General features: G+C 39.5%; 1 protein-coding gene across 1 annotated transcript; it reads left to right on the top strand.

The window, feature by feature from the left end:
- Positions 1-71: 71 nt before the first annotated feature.
- Positions 72-22917, top strand: LOC111577675 (enhancer of mRNA-decapping protein 3-like). The gene is made up of 7 exons (XM_023284052.3): positions 72-217; positions 1918-2097; positions 2595-2785; positions 9918-10280; positions 18988-19141; positions 21069-21286; positions 21816-22917. Exons 2-7 carry the CDS (start codon positions 1934-1936, stop codon positions 22148-22150), a joined length of 1425 nt encoding a protein of 474 aa, XP_023139820.2. The 5' UTR covers positions 72-217; positions 1918-1933; the 3' UTR covers positions 22151-22917.
- The last annotated feature ends 708 nt before the right edge of the window (positions 22918-23625 follow it).

The raw sequence follows: 23625 nt of genomic DNA, 5'->3' as shown, positions 1-23625 counted from the left end.
AGACAGAGAGACAGAGAGAGAGAGGCAGATCCAGTTGAGAACATATCAGAGTACTGAAGTCTCTCATATACTGATTTCAACTCGACAGAAAAAAAAATCACAACAAACCCACGTGGGAGGTAACAGAAGTCACGTGTCTTGTCAACCCGGAACTCGGTACAAACAACAGCTCGGCGTCTCACTCACGTTGACATCTCGCTGCAGATTTCAAGACAAGGTAAATCTGTCCTTTGTCGGTTGAATATCCTCAGACTTGGTACTTAAAATAGCAGACACTCGTTTTAAGTTCGCAACAGTCCGCTTAGGTAAAGAAACAAGAAAGCAACGGATAGAAGCGAAGCTAATGTTAGCCGTGAAGCTAGCCAGCACTGCTTACTCGTCGTTAGTTGTGTAGCCAAATGTTGTGCTTTTTCCTTGACTTCTGTGAATTCTGCGCTCACATTGATGTTGAAATTAAGATTACTGCCTCTCAAATTCACGCAACACACGAAAACCTTTTAAACAAACGGCAGCTAGCTAATATTTCCACAAAGGTCGGTACATAGTGGAATATTGTCGGCCTTTTTTCCTCCAAGAATGTCCTTGATGATTTTAACAACGTTTAACACACACCAGGGTATGCATTCATACCTATACAAATACCCAGAAATACAATATACATGAACACCGTCCTGCATATACACTACTGTTCAACAGTTTGGGGTCACGCAGACAATTTTATGTTTTCCATGAAAACTCACACTTTTATTCATGTGCTAGCATAATTGCATAAGGGTTTTCTAATCATCAATTATTAACATAATGCAGCATTAGAACACAGGAGTGATGGTTGCTGGAAATGTTCCTCCGTACCCCTATGTAGATATTCCATTAAAAATCATCCATTTCCAGCTAGAATAGTCATTTACCACATTAACAATGTCTAGACTGTATTTCTCATTAATGTTATCTTCATTGAAAAAAATGCTTTTCTTTGAAAGATAAGGACATTTCTAAGTGACCTCAAACTTTTGAACAGTAGTGTATGTTTGTATTATGTTATGATGACATTTCAATTGAGGTACAGATCCATCTTAGAGTAATGTACATATGTTGAAAGGCTCTTTGACAAATGTGGACATTGTAGGGCCACACACAGATTATCCCAAGGTGCTTCCATCATAAGTGCCATGTCTGTTGTTTTTAGACAGACTATGAAAATACCCGAGTCGTAGATATTTCCAAAATCCATCAACCCATACTTAGCCTACCAACCTTTTTCGAGGACAGATTTGTCACTCCTTTGGCCAATAATAAACTTATCTCTAAAATGATCTGCTGTCTCCTTCTGATGTTATTGTGAGCAGAGTACAAGCCAAGCATGAAAAGATTTAGATGGACATTGTATGTACAGTATATCCTGACTACAGTCTCTCACAGCTTCCCAGCATTATTTAAATTCAGTGCTGCCAAAAAATTATGGTAAAGTATACCATTTTCTTTCCTGCATTTCATACAAGTATTAGATATGGTAACAGGTCATGATGATTTTAGAAATATGAGGTCATCAGTCTCAGTTTTCTTGAAGCAACTCCCACCGTTACCCCCAGATTTGACTGAACAGCAAAGAAGAATTACATTTTTTTTTCTTGCTCTTTGTTGAATTAGTTGTTCATTTAGATTTGCAGTAGATCATTTCCCTTAGAGGAGGTTTGTTTCTTGTTTCAAAGCCCTCTCCACGCTGCTCACAATGAGGTTATTCTGAAAAACTATGAATTATTTTATTTATTTAATGGCCCAAAAGCAGCCACGTTCTGATATATTAAGTCTAAATTCCTTTAATGAGCCTGAAAAATTTACTTTTTTTTTTTTTTTTTTTTTTTTACAGCTGTTCTAATCTACCACCTTCATTTCTTTTGTTTGTATTTTTAACTGCAGGAACACAGCGAGGAGAATGGCCACGCACTGGTTGGGTAGCATTGTGTCTATTAACTGTGGGGTGGCATTGGGAGTTTATCAGGGAGAGGTGTCATCTGTCGATCAAATCAGCCAAACCATTTCACTGAGACAGCCCTATCACAATGGGGTGAAGTGTCCTGTTCCTGAGGTCACATTCAGGTAAAAAATGAGAAAAAAAATCCTGTCTCAACCTTCTTATCTAATAAAATAAAATGGAGTTTTTTTGCAATTCTCTGCAGACAGTATCTGAAGCCAAACAAATAGTCAAATGTTTGTATTTTCCCAATAATATTCCAAATACACTGCCAGTCCAAAGTTTGGACACACTTTCTCATTCATTTGACAGTCATAAAAAAGTAATAATTAACTCTTTAAATGCTCTAAAGTCTTGCTTCTAGCATTAGATGTGGGTTTGTTAATGTCAGACTTTAAAAACAGCTCAATACCTTTACCAATTTTTCATATATCCTGATGCTCTGCATTAATAGTTAGAAAGCTGTAGACAATATAAAGTGGGCGTAAATCGTTGAATTAGTCATTAAGCTGACAATCCAAAGCTTTTGAATTAAGGAACCATGTAAGAAGAAATACCAATTCCAGTACAGTAGCACAGAACAGATTGAGCTCCAAGTAAGGTCGGTGTTTTTATCTTCTAGTGCCATGGATATCAAGGAATTGAAGTTCCTAGATATCCAGAACACAGTGAACAAGCCCAGCTCTGGGCAGGAGGCTTCAGCAGAACCCAGCTTCATGTCAGCAGGACGCCAGAGCACCAGAACCACTCAATCTCACGCAACAAGGGGCAGCTTTCAGTCCAGCACTGCTCCAGTCACTATCCTACGCAGAGGTAGGTAGATACATGAACCAAGATTTAATCACCCCACACTTTATTTTTTATTGGTGGGGAACATAGTGAGCAAATATTTAAGTTTTTTAGAGTAATGTAATGCCTCATAATAAGTAACATTGCTGAAAGCCACATAATCATTTGTCATTAATTGGCCATAATTCAGGTGCATGCTGTTTTGCCAAGCTGAAGAGAGTAGAGTGTTCAAAATAAACAGAACTGCAGTTCCTTTAGTTTGAGCCAGAATGATTGAACTGTTTGAAATCGGTTGTTCAATAATCCTCAGTATCCATTATTCATATGATTATATAATGATAATGATAATGATCTTCAGTTCACATGGAAGTGTGTTCTCTCCAAACATGAGTTCAGCTTACTGACAGCATTGGTAGCAGATAACAGAATGACTTTTTGAAATGGAAAACCTGTGACCTCAACAAAGTATGTGGTAATCAAGCTACAACAATTGAACATTGCCCAAAAGGATAATGACTATGTGAGCCTGATACAATAGGAGTGGAAGGTTATTTTACAGTTGTTATGAAATTATTAAGACAGGTTCACGCAGGTTTCCTAAAATTGGAAAGCACAGTTTATTTAAGGCTTTTGCTTATTCACAGTGATGCTGCATTTCCTAGTTCACACATCACAGAAAAGACTATTGTTGCAGACAGCATATTATGAGTGATGACATGGCACAAATTTACCACAGTAATGGCTGTATAGTACTCTTCTGTTGGTGAGCAGAACATAGATATTGTTCAGTGACTGACGGAAATGTGACACACAACGGTATCAAGTGTCACTCAGTCACTCTTTGTAATTTTCAGAAAGTTAGTGTCACTCAATGCCACTGTGTTACATTTTACAATAATTATGTTTTCTAGCCTACAATGAAAAGGAAAACAGTTTTCAAAGCAGATGAAATGATTTGGGGGTTAAAAAAATTCAGATGTAAGATAATTAATTACTTTTCATGCACTGCATTTGTGCCAAATCACAACACTCTGATTCTACTCAAAGGCCCTTGTTAGAATTTCCTTTCAACAGAAATGCGCTTTGTTCAGTGTTACTTCCATGGGATGCATCACTTCAGAGACAGGTTTAAGGTTTTATACTGGATGCTGGATTTGTGGGATCACAGCCACTTTTGAATCCTTTCCTGATTCAATATTAGAATGGTGTGATGTGTAAATTTGTATTATGCTTTGACCAATCACTGGAGTTTTTAGTGATGTAGTGATGAACTGCAGTATAGTAGAGCGGTCCATTTCTGACCTCTAGCATGCATGTGGCTTTCAGTCCCAGGCCTATTCATTTCTCCTGAAGAAGGTAATTATCAAAATGTGACACAAATATTGAATTCATTCTTCTAAGAACCCATATTATGTTTTTTTTTTTTTGTTTTGTTTTCCCCCCTTGCATTTTAAGGCATATAAATGCTCTGCAAACTTACAAAGTCAAGCCCAAGGTAAATTTATTCTGTCCCACAGAAAACAGTGCTCCTTACTTGCCTGAAATACCTCATTTTAAGTCCAGGTTTTTCACCTGCCACTCACTTATGGCGCAATGTAACACATTTGCACAAAGCCCACCTTGTGACTAGACTTGTCCTCAGACAAAGAATGAGCAGCTTCCTTACAGTTTGCCATTATTTCTTTCTGTATTCAAAGGTCTGGGGTTACGGTACATAACAAACTTTACTTCACTTTCATCAGGCCAGCTGACCAATCAGAACAGACTGAGTGTTTCTGGAGTGGGGCCTTGAAGAGACAGGGGCTACAATAAAGAATTTCAGACAGTGTGAGAAGAGGTGCTTCAGCAGTGTACAGTTTGAGAAAAATAATATGTTCTACGTTCTAGCAGACCCCAAAAATCTATTTTTTTAAAATTTTGTAAATGTGCATAATATGGGCTTTAAAAAAAAAAAAAAAATAGTACAGTATTTTCCCTAAAAAGCTGGGCATTGTATTATTAGTGTTATTTTCAGCCACGGATTTTGTGTCCTACAATCAGGATGGTGATCCACTCCAAAAAAAAGTCACAGTACCCATGTCCTGACCAGAGCTGAGTATGTTTTGGCCACTGCTTGGCTGTGGTGAAAAAGAATTTCCAATGGGATGAAAATTAACTTTTAACGCAGTTAAAATAATGTTAGATTTAATGCTGTTTATGCAACCAACTGTTCCACTAGTCTGAAGAAATCGCTGACAAATTAAAAGGAATGCAACCCAGCAGAGCAGATCCTCGCCAAAGCATTCATCCATTGTGAAGCCTATATTATTGTTTATATTGCAGCTCAGACTGTGCAGTAGTGGGGCTGATTCAACTCTGTGTCTGCTTGGCTCATTAGCTGCTGTTTTTGTAGCTGCTGTTTATCTCAAAGTTTGTTTTGTCTGTCGTGTAGTGCTTTTGATATGTTGTAGTTTCTGAAACCTGTAAAATATTGACAATCTTTATATTTTAAATGATAATAAAAGCTAATTATATAATCTTTAGTTTTGTTTTGCTGCCTTTATTGCAGCAGTCATTTTGATTAAAATGTACATTTTAATAGAAAAAATGTGGTGTAATAAAACTCTAAATCAGATATAAGAAATTGTCAGCACAATTTTGCTGCTTTGACACACATTGATACTGAAGCACATGTTCCCCTGTCTCAGATTGTACACGTAGCTGTAAAAATCAGAATGTGTTACTCAACCTTCCTGATTAGATAAAAGTTAAAAACAGCATTTCCTCTAGTCAAGACTCAGTCGCAGGAAGTCTGCATGGACAGCTCTGTGGCCTCTGCAGTAATCAGTTAAAGTCAGTTCACTTTCACACTCAGGATCACTGAACAATGGAGGAGTTAGAGGTCAAAACTCTGGCTCATAGACACTTTATGATAGTCTTCAGCGTGGTTGTAAAAATGACCTCCTGTCACGGACTTGCACAATAGGAACTCTTTTTTTCCTCATTTCATTTCATTTGGTTTCATTTCATTTATTGAGTCAGTCAGTAAGACCCATAACTTGTCAACCCGGTCTCTGTACCTCCCTGTGTGTCACTCGTTCTTCTTAAGCTTGGAACGAAACTGTGTTTTGCTGTAACTCCCCCTAAGATTCCCATAGCGTGCTAAACGCTTGTACCAAAGTTCCTCTTTACAATATGTGTGTGACTAAAATCAATAAACATTCCCCCTCCCTCTCGGTGTCTGCTCCTAAAGAGAAGGTTATGTAAAGCTGCCTGTCCTCTCTCTCTCCCCATCTCCTTTCCTTCAGTTGCTCTTGGCCAACACAGGAAACACCCCGTCCCCGACAGGAAGCCATGTTGTCCCAGTGTGCTCGGAAGGCCAGAGCGATATCAATTGTGGAGGCAGTGTTTATCTTTTGAGTTTTTATTTTAATCTCTAGCTCTCAGGCTGGTGGCCAGGGAGCTAATGCCCAAATTGCATGGGGCCAAAGTGCTGAGTGGCTTGGGCAGGGCTGGTCCTTTCACACGCAATGCCATGCTCCCAAGAAGCCCCCGGCCACAAAGAGGGGAAAGCAGGGTGGGCTGTTGCTTATACAAGATTGTGGATTCCAGAAATGGTTTCTGAATATCTGCCATTGATCTTTCTGGGAGAGTAAAATAGGAATCTAGAAACTGAGTGCTGTTTAGAGAGATGCATAGGCCTCCAGAAGCACAGTCAAATTCCATTACACTCAGATAGATCCCACTAAACTGGCATTTTGGAAGAGAAGCTACAGACTTTGCTCTTATGAAAAGAGTTCCAATTACCAGCATGCTACCTCTGTATGTGGAGTGAAATCATATCCAGCTCAGTGTTTTCCCATAAACCCTTCCTGCAGAATTTTCAGCCTTCACTTTATATACCTTGGAAAGATTTTGCTGCACATCCAGGATTTGTTTAGCTTAACATTCACACAACTCCACACATTCATGTAGAGAGCATCCCAGTTTGATTACAGGCTTCCACTGTTAACCACATAGTGTGTTTAAGTGTGATTTAAAGCTTTGTCACGGCACGCCAGCTGTAGCTACTGAGGTGATGCAGAACTTTCCAAATTCATGTCCTCAGCTGAGGTTTCCCAGCAGGTTGACTCATTTCAACCAGCAACAAGTCGGTGTTTTGTGTATAGTAACGAACAGTCAGCCCTACCTCTGTTTATTTGTATTTTTGCTGTACTCCAACCACCATCTCCAGATGCTCCCTTTTCCATTTTTGACTGGATGATACTGACACACAATGATTTTCATGACTTCATGTCATGCCCCCCCCCCGTAGTCTGTGGTAGCAGTGTACACTGCATGCAAAAACAAACAAAAGGGTTGCACTTGAGGATCATGACTTCCTGTTACTTTCACCCTTTACATTGTATCAAGTCATTTGCAGTTAATTAACATCTTCTTGCATGCATTTTTGGCAACAGTATTGACTTTTTGCAACTAAATTTTTGATTCTGTGGTGCTTGCACCTTATTAGTTCATCTAATTCAAGGGTGCTGCATCTGACTGACAGACACTTTACAATTTTTTACTTTTCAGCATCAGCTAAATCTCTTTTTAGCCCAATTCAGCCAATGATGATGAAGCTGCCATCTAATTATGCATCCATTAAAGGAGGCATTAATCACTTTAGGCCACACTGTCCCATACACATATGCTGTACTTATTAGCTGAGAGTTGGAAAATGTGCGTAGAAATAATGATATAGTGAGAATATTTACCTGCCTAAAAATTATGCATATAGTATATAAAACATACACTGTTATGGTCGATGTCATGTTTAGTGCCACATTTCAGTAAATGATTTTTTTTCTTGTAAACTCCCATGTTGTTCTTTCTAAGTGATCGTTAGTTACAGATTTTTTTATTTTAAATGATATGGCTGAAAATTGCATTTTCCAGGTAAGGAACTGCTGTGACAAAAATTTAGATGACAAAGCATAGAGATATCTGAAATAAAACAAGAACATTATGCCTAATTATATCCCTTGTCACAGTTTCAGTACTGTGTTTTAATATTTATATATTTAGCGGTCCAATTTGACCATAACCCATATTTCAGTGTGAAATATTCCTGGCCTCTCTCATTGCACTAATTTGTGGTGGTAAGTTTGTCTAAACTGAAATCAGTGAGGTTCACTGTCTGTGTAGTTGTTATTCATTAGCCTGTTTGACTTGGAGCTCTGCCCAGGTTATTCAGATTTTTGATTCATAGCATGACAAAACACTTCCTTGTAAATACAGCCATTGTTGGCTTGTGGTAATAAGGCCTTGTTCACACAGGTGAGCACACTGACCCACCACCTTCTCTCCAACCTGCTGGATGCATTTCTTGCTACTTAAAATTGATTGCAAATAACTTATAAACACTTAAGACACATTTGCCTTTGTTTGGGAGTGCACTTGTCTGTGCTTAAGGGTGAAACAGACAAAATAATGTTTATATTTTGTGAATGCAGTGGTAGAAACTGTGATTGCATGTTGACACACCCCCAGCTGAAATCAGTCCTGTTTGGTGGTTGTAAGACTATATTTCTATGCTGAGCCAGGTCTCAAATTAGCTCACAGTTTGTTTGCAGCTTTGTAGCAACGCCAGTGTGCTATGACTGAGCCTCCTAGTGTCTTGCGTGACAGAGGCCAAAGTACCTTAGTTGTCACACTGACAGTAGCGTGCGACTGTGCCTCTCTTGTCTCCTGGTTAGCGTGAGAGCTCTGGATGGTTAGGGTTGAAGGCCAGGTTTTTCCGGTTTTTCTTTTTTTTTTTGTTCTTAGTTCATTTTGTTTTTTTGTTTGTGCTTACATGTATGTAAACTTTATTGAGCCCCACTCAGTCGGCCATTGTATGTTTTGTGTGTCAGTGGTGTTTTGTTCTCAGTAGTGGGTTTTCATAACTACCCGTAAGAGAAAAAGACTAGTTTTCAGTCAGAGCTACACCTAGTAAAAAGAGTTACAACCATCAAGTCAGAATTTGAAACTGCTGAGTCCAGGAACATTTTGTGTGTGGATTATAGTCTGTACAGCACAGTGACTTACTGTTTAGTATGACACCTCATAGCTTCTGTCAGAGGTGATTAGGAGGCGAGCTGTGCTGACAGGTAGAAAATATATTCAGAACTAATGTATATTTAAAATTAAAACAGGCCTGTGGCCGTTCAGAGCAGCACCTCACCCTCCCTGTCTTTAACTCTCAGTAGGTCAACTTTAATCTGGGCAACACAAAATACAAGTTGTATCTTATTTATTGTTTACACTGCATAATAGTGGTGATTTAGACAACAGTTCTCAAATTGCACAGTTCTCAAATTGCAAAAGACTAAATAAAGCAAACAGCATCCCAGAAATAATTCAAATCCGTCATTAACATCTCCAATACAGTATCTCAGATTCTCAGATTCATTTGGAGATAATGACATGATGGTTCTGCGTGAATTCTCTATTAAATACAAATGTGTTGTCTCAATCACATCTAGTGAGGAAGATCGTCTCTTGTTGAAACATCGTAGTCATGTCAGTGTGAAATAATAATTCTAAAAAATGTTTTTGCATGTGTAATCTGATTTACTGGGCTTTATACAGACCAAAAGATGCACACCTTACATTGGATGTTTACAATCTAATGGAAAGCGTTAGGAGCTGTAGTTTTATGTCTATAGAAAATACTATTGAACATGCAAAGTTAACTGGTATTTGTCAGTTCAGTGTCAGTGTGTTATGTATCATGTCACTCTCCTGCTGTAGCTACAGCCATTATTCTGCTGTGAACAGAGCCTTAAGCATGTCTGGCTGTGGTGAAAGTCAGCAGACCTGGAATCAACAAACCCTTAGCCTTCTAATACGATGTGCATAAACATTGGAGTTCATTTGAGTTCATTTAAGTAAGAGGCTAATATGATGGCTATGCAATGGGATGTGCAAAATGAGAGAGAGGTTCTATTGGTGTCCTAAAAATATTCAGATTTTATATCTGCCAACATGGTTCTATACAAACTCTTCTTTTATGCATGCAATCATCACACTAAAGCAGAAAATTAGATTAGTGTTTGTTTTTACTCTATGCACAACAATTGTCAGCTGTCTAAAAATGACTATCAAACCCAACCTCTGGTGTTTTTACTTATATTTAAGTCTCTCTGGTCTGCAGCACCTGCAGGTTCATCTTACAGCAGAGGGGCGACGCAGGCCTCGCCGAGGAAAACTAATGTGAGGAATGAAGGTGCTGGAGGACCAGTAAGGTCAAAGGACAATGAGTGCTTTGGTGACGGGACAGATGGGGACCTGGACACTGACTTTGACTTCGAGGGAAACCTGGCTCTGTTCGACAAGGCTGCTGTCTTCTCCCAGATTGATGGGACCAGTAGCCACAGCAACAGGACACAGCATCACAGCAGGCAGGCCGAGCAGAAGCTCCTGTCATATCGCCATGACGAGAATATTCTGGAGGGGAAACCAGTTATATACAGGCAGATAACGACGCCTGAGCATGGGGGTAAAGAGTACTGTACTGGTAAGAAGAAAATACACGCAGACACATATGCACACACACGCACACATAGGAACTAGAATACCATGTATGTACCTGGCCTTTTCTGTTTCTCTACATATTGTGTTGTCAGTGGATATGATAGAAAACCAACAAATATTGAAACTGTTGATTCACGTATAAAATTGTTAAATCATGTCCTTGAGGAACACATCTCTCTAGCTGATTTTGACATGACCCATGGACCCATGCTGTTGTAGTCTGTTGAAAAGAAATCACAAGTAGTTTCAAATTCTTACATTTTTCATATTGTCAGTAAATTTATGAAAACCATTCTTAAATGAAACACACAGTAAGCCTGTCTGACCTGCTCTTTTATAATCACAAATGACACAACTTTAGTTTGTGTTGAGCAAATCTCATATACACTGTACAGCTGTTGTAAATACTCACTGGAGAAGTCAGTCAGCAAAAGACAGTGGTTCATAACATAGACACTCTTAATCATGTTTGTATAAAATTACCTTAGAAAATTTTTTTAAAAGAAAAAAAGTGATGTTTCTGACCATATTTGATTGAAATTGTCAGTGGGACATAGAAGGTTTATGTTTGATTGCCAGTGAAGGGTACTGAAGTGAGAAAGTAGCAACATACTGTTAGTTTGGTCATTGGTTTAAATGATACAAAAATATCTAATTAATGTTACCAACTTCTTATACATTGCCAGTCAAAATCCAAAATCCACTTTAGTCAAAGCAGCTAATTTGAAATCTTTTCTTCTTTGTTTAGAATAAAAAACAGTATTTTATTAGTGATATTACAACACATTTTTTATTAGTCAAAGCACATTAGGTATCGTACAAGCTCTGTGCAGATAAGACTTTGTCATTTATGGTTTTATATATGTGATAAGAGGAAAATAAAAGAATGATTAAGGTGTTATTTAGAGCTTTGGCAATCACACCTCTTACCCCCCTACTACATTCTCCTGTGCTTTGCAGGAGGATTTTTCACAGTCACCTTGATTTAATTCCACATGAGATATGAGATAGTTAGCATGAGATGAAATGAAGTCCGTCTTTGGGCCGTTTTATCAGTGATCATGTCAGCTTTGTGAACACAGTTTATCTTGGACAGAGCAGAGCTCAGTGGAATAACACCGTGTTTCAACTTTGGCCAGGACTACCATCTGGTTATGTAATCACGCTGTTTTGACAAGCACAGTTGGGAAGCTCAGTCACAGCTCTTTCCAAAAGGTGAAATATGCTAAACTTTTTATACCTGATACTGAGCACTAAATAGGCTCTCTGTACTGCAAGGAATGTGCTGCAGTCACTCTTTCTATTGAACACCACGAGAAAAACAACATGTGCGATAAAGAGGGGCTCACAGTAGACGTGCTCATTTCTCCCATTGGTTGGAGACACTTCACCCTGGGGCAGGCTGACTGGCAGTATACAGGCCTGGTTACTGTTTATCATGACCTCCAACACCCTCTCGGGTGTAAGCCTACAGAAATGATGACCTTGTCCTTGCTCACACTGGTTCACTCATTACATAACTGGTTAATACTGACACAAGATAAGTAAATGGCATTCAAACACAGGTCTTTGAGTCCAAGGTGTGAGAGACATGCCTGGGTCTTTGTATCAGGCCACTCTGTAGGAACTGAAACAGTAAAGGGTGGGTGGTAATGGAGGAGGACAGAGTGATATGATGTATCTGTATGTACAGGGTTTACGCTACAACTAGCAGAATGGAACTCCGCCTTCTTGTGGTAAAAAGGTTAAATAGCAATTTCAGACTTCAGAGAATTATTTTGTTGGAAAAATGAAGTGGAAGCTAAATTTTTGAATGAATATGTGTCTATATTTACTGTAGTAACATTTAGGGTAGTTGTAATTGAGTTTTATGCCATCCCCAAAACTTACACATTAATTGTGATGTCACAAAAGGGAGAGCAGCCAAGCTAGTCCAGTTGAACAATAAGAACTATGGATCCTAACAGTAGTTATGACACAGAAGAGGTGGAAAATATATATTCGTATGCATATGATAAGTCACTGATGTACAACAATGAGCCTGCTGAGTGTCACACAGACCAGGAACAGACCACAATTAGACGAAATAATGTCCAGGATAAGCTAGTGTCATATCTTACTTGTGTAACAGAAACCGACAGTACATTTTACAGTGCCACATGATACAGAGACAGAGAGAGGTAGGAGAGAGCAGAATAATTTAGAAGTTTCCAAGCGTAAACTTACAGTGCACAGTTGTGCTTTTGTTAAGTTGAATCTCGAACAAATCTGTAACCATTGTTCCTGACAACACTGCTCCTGCTGATGGTACTAAGGCAGTTATTTGCACTGAATGAACTGCACCAGCTATCAGTCTCAGACAGTCGTGCCTTAGACATCCTGTCCAGAACTTCATTGTGTCTCCACAAACATAATCAAGCCGTCTAAAATGAGTGCTGCACATGACGATGTTCGTAGTTACAGTTGCAGCAGTGAAGTCCCTACTGTTCATCTGTCCAAAACTGGCACAAGCGTGAAAGCAGCTTCATTGTTAGTCTGGGCTTGATGTCCTGACAGGTTGGAGTTTGTGCAACCGGCACAAACACAACAGTCACTGTAATGAAATACTGTGAAATGCAAAGTAGGTAGAAAATAAACTAACTTTCTAAATCACGGCTGCTCAGTCTTAACTACCACCCACTACTGTGCAGTGCACTGCAGCAGAGGGGGCTTTATGTGATGCATTGTAAAAGAATAAACAGCTTTAGCCTACTTTTTCATTTGACCTTCCTCTTCATGTCTCATAAAACACATTAAATCGAGCTTAAGCAATAATTTCCAAGAAATTTTAAATATAAATTTACTAAAAAAAAAATATCCTGCAAGTTGCTCTTCAAATAGTTCATCGGCCTGATGTGGAGTAAGTTGGGGAAGAAAGTATATATTAGACAAATTTGCCCCAGCGTGGTTCTAAATAAAGACATTTATCATGAATGGTCAAGATTCCCTTCTAAATAATCTTTGGCAAAAAACATAGTATTTTAGCAGGATAAAGTGGACTGGTGAGAAAGTGGATATATAAAACACTGTGCATTAAATGTACACTACCAGTCAAAAGCTTACACACACTTTAATTTCATTTAATGGTTTTTCTTAATTTTCATGATTATTTACATTGTAGATTCTCACTGAAGGAGTATGAATGAATACATATGGAATTATGTAGTAAACAAAAAAGTGTGAAATAAGTCAGAACATGTTTTATATTTTAGATTCTTCCAAATAGCCACCCTTTGCTTTGATTACTGCTTTCCACACTCTTGGCATTATCTCGATGAGCTTCATGAGGTAGTCACCTGAAATGGTTTTCCAGCAGTCTTGAAGGAGTTCCCAGAGATTATGAGCACTTGTTGGCCCTTTAGGCTTCACTCTGCGGTCCATCTCATGCCAAACCATCTCATCCCAAACCATCTCTATTGGGTTTCGGTCAGGTGACTGTCGAGGCCAGTCGTGGTTTCTTAGCAGCTATTTGACCATAAAGGCCTGATTGGCGCAGTCTCCTCTGAACAGTTGATGTTCATGTGTCTACTACTAGAACTCTGTGTGGCATTTATCTGGGCTCTAATCTGAGGTGCTGTTAACTTGTGATTTCTGAGGCTGGTGACTCGGCTAAACTTATCCTCAGCAGCAGAGGTGACTCTTGGTCTTCCTTTCCTGGGGCGGTCCTGATGTGAGCCAGTTTCGTCGTAGTGCTTGATGGTTTTTGCGACTGCGCTTGGGGTTACATTCAAAGTTTTTGCAATTTTCCGGACTGACTGATCTTCAGTTCTTAAAGTAATGATGGACTGTTGTTTCTCTTTACTTAACTGATTGGTTCTTGCCATAATATGGATTCTAACAGTTGTCAAATAGGGCTGTCAACTGTGTATCAACTTGACTTCTGCACAACACAACTGATGGTCCCAACCCCATTAAGAAGGCAAGAACTTCCACAAATTAACCTTGACAAGACACAACTGTGAAGTGAAAACCATTTCAGGTGACTACCTCATGAAGCTCATGGAGAAAATGCCAAGAGTGTGCAAAGCAATAATCAAAGCAAAGGGTGGCTATTTTGAAGAATCGAAAATATAAAACATGTTTTGAGTTTTTTTTTTGTTTACTAAATAATTCCATATGTGTTCATTCATAGTTTTGATGCCTTCAGTGAGAATCTACAATGTCAATAATCATGAAAATAAAGAAAAAACATTAAATGAAGTGTGTCCAAACTTTTGACTGCTTGTGTAATGTATACATGAACTCTGTTTTCACATGGTATTGGCAGCAGATTCTTCAAATCTAGTTCATGATTTTGCATTCATGATTCATGCAGTCTTTCTACACTGTTTGAAGATAAGCAGGAATAGGATGACGGGGGGAAAGATTATGTTAGATAGCAATTTAAGCTACTTATTCAGTTGGCTGTAGGGGTAAGAGGGGTGTATTGATGGTGTTTCTAGGATTTTCCCCAGACTGTATCTGATTGTAGTGACATAGCAGAGCTCAGTAGAAGCAGCTGTCTGCCATTCAGTAGACAGCTGCCAAGCCGAGCCTCCTTTTCTTACCATGCAGGCAGATCTGCTTCCCAGGGCTGTCATCATAATCCCCATCCTCTGTACTCTGTAATTAGCATGCCGCCGTACAGCCTTACATAAACAGCACCTCTGAAGCAGGAACAACCGCAGAGCTCTCGACCTGGAACCTTTGCCAGTAAACAGATAAATCAACAATCGGAGAATACAGAAAGCAAAACAAAGTGCCCAGCTGTAGGTTAAGTTGATACAACATGCTGGCATGGGGATTTTACAGGCCTGTTTCTATAGTCCATTGTTTATTGTAAAAGTTGCAGTCTGTGTAAGTTTAGCTCTGCTATTATCTTGCTTTCCTGCAGTGAAACCTCAGTGCAAACAAGCCAGACCGCAAGGCATAGTGCAACCAAGTCAAATGTCGGCTGGTTTACCTGCTATTTTTTTATTCATTTATTTATGCCATGTCACTTGGGAGAATGCAGAATGCAAATACAGCATCATTATTGTGGTGTTTAACCCATCTAATGCAGTGATCTTTACATCGATGTAAACCCCCAATAGCTCTTTTTGGAACTGCGTGCTGTCAGGTGAAGAAATGAGGATTTTAAATGTTAAATTGCAGTTTGGATGTATTTATCCTTAGAAATGATTTTGAATTTGTGTACATTCTACGTGGTGGGCTCTCAGTACCTGCAAAGTTACATAACCTCTGAAACTTGTATTTATAGGTGCACAAAGTCATAAACTCCGTGCATGAACAGAATCTCGCATATTGTCACTATGTTAAGTATATTTGCACAGATTCAGTACTCAGACCTTTAATTGATGCAAGTCATAAATTTTTGATCAATAGATGATTCGTGCAAAAACGTGATAAAGAAAGCTGCAACAATGAACTGCTGGTACCAAACATATTTCCAAAATGATAAAAAGTAATCTTACAGATTACTGCATGAAACTTTTTTTCTGTGCCCCAATGAACCTGCACCCCATCTTGCTACCTCTGCAGCTCTTGTGTGAATGAAACAGCCTCGTCTGACCCTCCCTATCCCAGTGCAAGCCTTAGTCACACATGGCCCATATCCAGCCAGCGTGTATTGCTTTCAGTCCCGTCGGTTTCCTTGTCATGCTTGAAGGATTGCTTCCAGCTCAGTTTACTTTAGCGCTGCTGCATACTCATGGCTACCCGGTTTAGCTAGTTGACTATTGAGTTTGTTTTCACACCACATCGAAAGTGGGTGTGTGCATAAATGACTGCATGTGTGTGAGTGTCAGCGAGGAGGAGATGGCGTGTGTGTGCAGGGGAGGAGGGGGTAGTTTTGGTAGCAGCAACTTCAGCGAGAGAGTTATTAAGGCACACCTGGTGGGATGGTTGAAAAGCAATTAGTGCATAGTAGTGCAACTCCCACTTCCCCTAAGCTTGGCACTCGAGGCAGCACTTTGCATGACAAGAAGCAGTTGACTTTCCTCTGCTTATCGCTCACGAGGATTGGCATGTTTCACATTTCTGTTGTCCGCTGAAATATATTGGCAGTCTTTGTGCGGTATCAATAAAAGAATAGTGGGAGGGAAGCAGGGTTAACCTAAAGATAAGCAAGAATTTCAGTCAGGCACGGCATGAGTCTCTGTGTTTATGTGTAATTATCTTGTGTATGAGGGTGTGTGAGTGTGTGTGTGTTGCGTGGGAGAATGTGTGTGCCAGTCTGACCGTGTTGAATGCCTGGGTGAGAAGTTGTGGGCGTATGTGTCTTTGTACAACAGCTTGTTGTGAGTGTGTTGTAGGATGAGGTGTGTGCAGGCATGTGTGTGTGTGTCAGTGTGGATTTGTGCACACCAGTAAGGCCACCAAGTTCTCAGCTACCAGGTCAGAGATCTGTTGGAGGCCATTACGGACTTAACTGCCTCCCAACAGCTTTATTTATCAAAGGGATCCTGAGCCATGCAGTTCCCCCAGCTTGACTTTCATTACCCTTCTAATGTGCCACAGGCAACAGACAGCCGAGGATTAGCACGCGCTCTTTAAAGGTTTCCACACACTTCAGTTTGTACAGTGATAAAAGGCTGAATTGTAGTTATGTAATACAGTAATTCAAAAAATACATAGAAGAGAACAATTCTGACAAGGTTGGGTGACATGATCTGATGGACACAGAAAAAAATGTTGATTTAAGCATTTTCCTCAAAAGAGAAGGATTACAGAAGAAAAGTTGTATAAGATAATAAATCATGCCTTCAGTAAACAAATTTTTAAAGATATCCCAAAGATAGCAGCCCAATGTTGGATTCACTTGACAGTTGTTCTTCACACTTTTTTTTTTAGTTTCAAAAACGCTTTGTGTGTTCTCAAGAATCAGTATTAGCCGATGTATTGCTGGTAACTCTTCAATATCAATCTGGATTTCTTAAACCTTCCAGAGAATAATGATATAATGTTAGATTTTTGTTGATGAAGTTATACCATGACCTTCCAGCTCACATACGTACATTTGTTTGTGCCACTTAATGCAGCAGCTTCCACAAACAAACAGTCCTCACAACACTGGCCGGTGAGAGCTGAAGCACCCTCCTATAGGACAACTTAAGAGTTACTGTTAAGAGTTACTGTTATCGGTCCTGATTTACTTTCAATACCTTTGTGTTTTGTCCAGCTGGTGCTCATGAGGGTGCTTCTGTGCCACTAATATAGTGTTGCTAACAAGTCTTTCTGCCTATTTATGCAGGAAAAGAGCAGTTTACTCAGTGTTGTAAATGGTGTATGTGATGTATATTTGTCATGTGTGCAAACCTGTATAACAAACATATTTGCCAAAGTCATAACATTGTTTTCTTGTTAGAAAAATAGAATTTTCCCCAAATTTTTGATTATACTGACATGTGTTCCATCAAAGAATTGAAAAAAAGTTTCTGTTAAGTGCTTCACTTAATTCTATACATGAATGCATAGTCTATGAATGAGGCTGTCGATATTTTTTCTTTTCTTTAATCGCCTTTGTAAACAGTATATTTTGAGAAGAGAAGGTTTTTAGCCCAGTCGCCAGCATGCCTCTCCTATATTTAGTCTCCTCCAATCTCTCACCACAAGCTGTTAGGATACAGGTGCAGGTGTTCATATGTGTATGATGTTTGTCCCCTTTTTTGTCACGCTAACCTGCTGTATGTTTTGACTGAGGCAGCAGTCAGTGTGGGGGGTCCAGCCCAGTGCAGCCCCGTCCCACAGCTAAGGATTGGGGATTGGTCAGGAACGATGTGATGGTGCATGTGAACTCAGGGCCCGTGGGGATAGGCGTCTCACTCTGACCGCCTCATGTTTGTCATGTTTTGTAAAGGCTGCCAATCTTCCCTTTGTTGCCACAGACAGCAGTGACAAACAGGAAAGGAAATGGAGAATCTTCTGTGATGGGAACAAGATCAGGTCAGGAGGAGGAGGAGGACGAAGGGCTTTTCCCCAAGGAATGTCTTTACTCACAGTATGATCTGTGTTGCTTCCACATAACTACCACCCCCTGAGAGCATAGAAGCAGGTTTATCTGTAGACCAATATTTGTCCTCGTCTGAGAGGTCGGGTTTCTGGGTTTGACTTCTGCCACAGCTGTTTTTTCGAGGTGTCATAATGAAGACAAATTGCAAAATGACATAAAACTGTAGAAGCTGTTTTATAGTTCAGGTGTAATATAGAAATATGGTGCCTTGTGTTAATTTGTCTGCAGCATTTGCCCATTCCAGTGAATGCAAACTTACAAATATGTATGAATCTTCAGCTTTGGTTTCAGACTGTAAAATTTAAGATTATGCATATATGAAGTATACCTGCAACAGCGTCAACCTGCTTTTCTCAATGAACTTTTTTTATGGGAAAGTCACCTGTAGAACATGTTTACCAGTTAGCAGCTTCCCGATTTTGGCATGGAGCTAGATGTTACTTTGATAGCTAATCAGTATTTGAATGTTAATGACAGCAATTGCTGTTAGAAGAGAAATTCTCTTTTTATCTTATCTAATCAAGATAACTTCATCTGGACAGATGTTTCCAAGAACCAGCTCATGTGTTGATGTGTCTTAATGTTCCGCTATATGTGAAAAGATAAAGTATAAAAAACTATTAACATGCTGTCTATCTCACTTCATGTTTTCCCTACGCAGACTCAGGCCTGGTTGTTCCCAGTGTGTCCTACAAGCTTCATAAGCGTCTGCTAGCAGCTGCAGAGCGCTGGGGCCTGACTCTGGAGCGCCGGCTGGAGACGACAGGTATTTGTTCCAGTCAGATGGCTCTCACACTGCTGGGTGGACCAAACAGGTAAGGAATACCAATCTGGGTTTCAGTAGTGAGGAAGCCTGAGTTACCACCTCATGGCTGGTACAAGAATGTAGTTGGACAATTGTATGATAATAGGAAGAATGTGCCACAGTGTGCCAAACGTCTCTGTGTAATTAATTATAGCCATTAGAGCTGGTCTGTCCAACTTATTGTTTTCCTGTAATGTTTTCTGGTCACCATGGCAATCGTCTTTACTACAAGTTAGAAGGTATTAACCCTGACCTCCCTCATGGTGCATTTCCTTAGGAAGGTGCTACATTGAGCAGTTGCACAACAGGTCAAGAACATCCTAATAGACTGAAGTCACCCTGTTTGGTATAATTTCGCTGCAACCATTATGGGTGGTGAAGTCCTATTTAAGATCAAAGAACCAAAATGCAATAGCTCATATAACAAACAGGTTTATCGTCTCAGATCCTTTTATCAACTTAGCTCTGTGATACTTGAGTGTCTGAAATTTACACTGGAACTACTGGGAGCTCAGATCAAGTTTAGTTTTGTATTGTAGTGACACAATCACAGATGTTAAGTGGTATCCCACTGTTTTACTGACAGCCAACAGACTGTCAGTTCTTTCTTTAGTCATTCAGTTCATATTAAAACATGCTTTTAATTAAGCTTCCAAATAGTTGGCCGCTTGTGTAAGCAGTAACTCATAACTTGTCAGATTTTTAAAATTTAAAACTGGGGTTGTAAATATGATGATTCTCCTAGTTTATCTGCTTTAGTCAAGTGCCATTATCAACAAAGGTCCCTTAATCACCTTAAAGAACCTGGTGGGTTGCAGCTTTTATGCTACTAGTTACAAGATTATTCAACACAGTTAAATTAAAGCAGTTACATTTTTGCATTCCACAATTAGTTATTGTAAACAGCAGCACAACTGGACAATTGATGCCTAGATAAAATTGTCCCAATCTTTTTAACTGATAAATTAGATCTCTGATCAATCTTTAACAGATCGACAGCTTTAAATAATTAAAAAAACTAACATTTTGTGTTCCTCTGCTGCAACTAATTTTGATTTAAGTTTTGGGAGCTACCTTTTACCTTTTTTAAGTGCATTTGTGGGCTTTTTGGCTTCTACCTACACAAACGTATGTTTTACTTCTATCAAGAAAGATTAATACCAACTGTGCATGATGCCAAAGGCTGGTCACCTGTGATTTTACACACATCAGTAAACATGCAACCTTACGAAGAACTTGCAGGTCCTTTAGTCTTTATACACGCTTTGTTAATGTTTGTTGTTGTTTTCTAAAAAGGCTTTCTTCGCTTAATTTTTAACCAATTTTAACTTGTTTAATGCTGAGTTGTGAGTTTCAGTTGTTGAGGTTTTCTTCGGTTATGCTTTAACCTACACACACACTGCTGTTATGTGTGTAGTAGTATACACAGGTTTTAGAAGTGAATAGTTTATATTTATCAGTTATTATCATGCAGAGTTCAGTAAACAGAAAAACACTAAATCAAATCAATATTTGGTGTGAACGCCCTTTGTCTTTTAAAAAAAAAAAAACAAAAAAAAAAAAACGGTTGGACAACTTGCCACAGGAGTAACACTACTCTTTGCCTCCCTGATGGTACTGCATGATGGATAATAATACAAATATCTAAAACCTTTCTACAGTACTAACTGCTGCAAAGTGATTGAGTCGCAGTATGAGTTGACAGTATCTTCAGATTCAGGACATCACATGGCAGTAGCGTGCACTGGCTGACTGCAGGTCCTATTGCAAAAAGCTGAGTTTACAGTGTTCGATTTGGAAATGTGTCTATCAGCATCACCTGCTCCTAAAATTGTGTTTTTAGTGTAGTTTGTTTTATAACACGGGTATTGTATCAGTGTGGGTAATGGTTGATATTTTGTGGAAAAATCTCTGTATCGTTTCTCGACTGTCCCCAGGCTCACCCCAAAAAATGTCCACCAGAGACCCACAGTGGTGCTTCTGTGTGGGCCCCATGTTCAGGGAGCCCAGGGTATCAGCTGTGGCAGACACTTGGCTAACCATGAAGTGGAGGTCATCTTGTTCCTACCTAACATTGTCAGGATGCAGGAGACAGTCACCAGCGAGGTCAACCTCTACAGCAGGACGAGCGGCAAGCAGGTGGCCAGCGTGAAAGGTAGAGCTCACCAACAGAGAGTCTTTTGATGTTTAAATCCTTGTCTGCACAACTTATTCGGATGGAGAGGACTATGTAAGTGAGATTGACAGTCTGTGCAAATGTTAGTTCATCTTGACCTGTTAGTGCAGACAAGTGCAGACAAATGTTGCCCTCTAGTGGAGTTGCACGCTTTAAAACACTCCTGATATCATTTTGTACTTGCATTCAGTATGACTCAGAACACTGTAGTTTCATCTCTCAGGAAATGTTTAGTTGCCCTAAATTAACATTAGAGAAATTAGTCATAATTTATGATTCTTTAGTCTGTAAATGTTGGGAGAACTTACATGGCTAAATGTCTTAGGAGGAGCTGCCAGTTTCTGCTCTTGTTTTGATGAGGATATTTGACACTTGTTTAGACATTTGTAGATTCCTGTAGAATTGCCAGTTCAGTTTGGAGAGGGACCACATGCATCACAAATTTATTGCTCTAATCATTAAGTGAGGTAACTTTGAAATACTTTCTTTGTTTCTACCTGTGTCCCAGACTTGCCTGCAAGCCCAGTCGATCTGGTCATCAACTGTCTGGACTGCCATGAGAACCCACTGCTGAGGGAGCAGTCCTGGTACCAATCAGGTGCAGACTGGGCCAACCGAAACAGGGCTCCAGTCCTGAGTATTGATCCTCCGGTCAGTGAGCAGCATCAGACTGTGGAGGCAAAGTGGACCCTCTCTTTAGGGCTTCCACTACCTTTGGCAGACAACGACAGTAGAGTGTACCTCTGCGACATTGGTATCCCTAAGCTGGTTTACGGAGAAGTTGGCATCAACTACCACTCGCCCTTTGGATGTAAATTTGTCATCCCTCTGCACCCGGCATAACAGAGTTGGTATATTTGGACACTGCGAGGGAGTAGTCTTATTTTCCATAGTTAGTACAAAGCATTGTGAATGTAGACGAGCTACTATATGACAAAAAGAAAATAGTTACAAGGTGTGTACAACTTTTTGACACTTTTGGGAGCATTGTATGAGAGACTGAACTATGCGTGAGCTGCAGGTTTGTCATCTCAGCAGACGCCATGTGTTGCGTGCAGCACCTCTTGTTTTTGAAAGGGAAAGGTTTCCTGTCTTTGGTGTGTTTTGATAAGGGCTGTGTGACGAAGTGAATATGTTTACAAAATGCTGACCACTGTGAGTCTGTCTTTGACCTCTGACCCTGTGGTCAGTCAAAGCAGCAGACACAGTTCCTGTTTCCTCCTTTAGATTGCCTGTGGAGTCTGGTTCTGACCTGTGACCTGGAGTTGAGCTCAGCCTAAAGCTGTCTGCCAATCCAGAACTGCCATTGAACTTCCACACTTGAGATCGGTGTCCACTTTCTTTCAATTTGTTGCACTTTTTTTACTCAAAGAGGTGCTTTTTTTTTGTCAAATAACGGTTGTAGCATGTTTCAGTGAAAAGGTAACACAAAATCTATATTTGTATTTATTTTTGGACTACATCTCAGGAATAATGTATGATAAATTATAAAAATATATGTTTGCATTTACATTGTTATGACACTATTTTACACTGATGCACTGGTGTCTTGAGTTCAGAACCACTGACACTGAAAATAAAAAATGGTGGCAGACACTCCTGGAGCATTATTTGTTCTGTATTTCTGAAGTCCTGCAGATTAAACATGAATTTGTAGCACACATTCCAGGGACTCTTCCATCCTGATCCAGGTTTATCTCTGGATATTATGGCTAGTTGGCTGTATAAAAAAACATAATGATTAAACATTTTCCATTTTGACTTATCAGATTCAGCCACTCCAAGTAACTGCCTCTCCTTTGGTCACCATAGTGACTTTGTGTTAAATCTTTGGATCAGCAAAATGTCATCTTTTCCAGAACAAAGAATATCTTTAGATTGGAAGTTGTGTATTTTTGACATTATACAAGAAGACCTTTTAGGAGCTCTCAAGTCACTGTGTAATAAACTACTTTTCTGGCCACAGACTACAGTACATTGAGTAGAAAGATAAGTGGGGTGGCTAGGCTTTGTAGTGTCTGGCATTTCACCGACTTAATTTATTAAATTTTGTATTTAATTCATCCCTTATTTTGTACTTCCTGGCAGGTCTCTGAATAAATTTCTTATTGCTGTCCTTTTGATAATTTGTGAGAGAAGGGTGATCACTTTTTTTATAGAATGTCAGTGACTATTTTGCCGCAAAGCGTAAAGAATCAATAACTTCGTGGTGAACAGGAGAGTCATTCAGTCGACAGCTCCTTGGTCTATTGGTGCTTCTACAAAGTTCGAAACAAAAGATCTGAATACACATGTAAATTAAATATTTAAAATTGTTC

This window comes from Amphiprion ocellaris, chromosome 1 (assembly GCF_022539595.1).
Source record: "Amphiprion ocellaris isolate individual 3 ecotype Okinawa chromosome 1, ASM2253959v1, whole genome shotgun sequence".
Classification (NCBI taxonomy): Eukaryota; Metazoa; Chordata; class Actinopteri; family Pomacentridae; genus Amphiprion; species Amphiprion ocellaris.
Note: the sequence above shows the minus strand (reverse complement) of the source record. Positions and strands in the feature narration are given on the sequence as shown.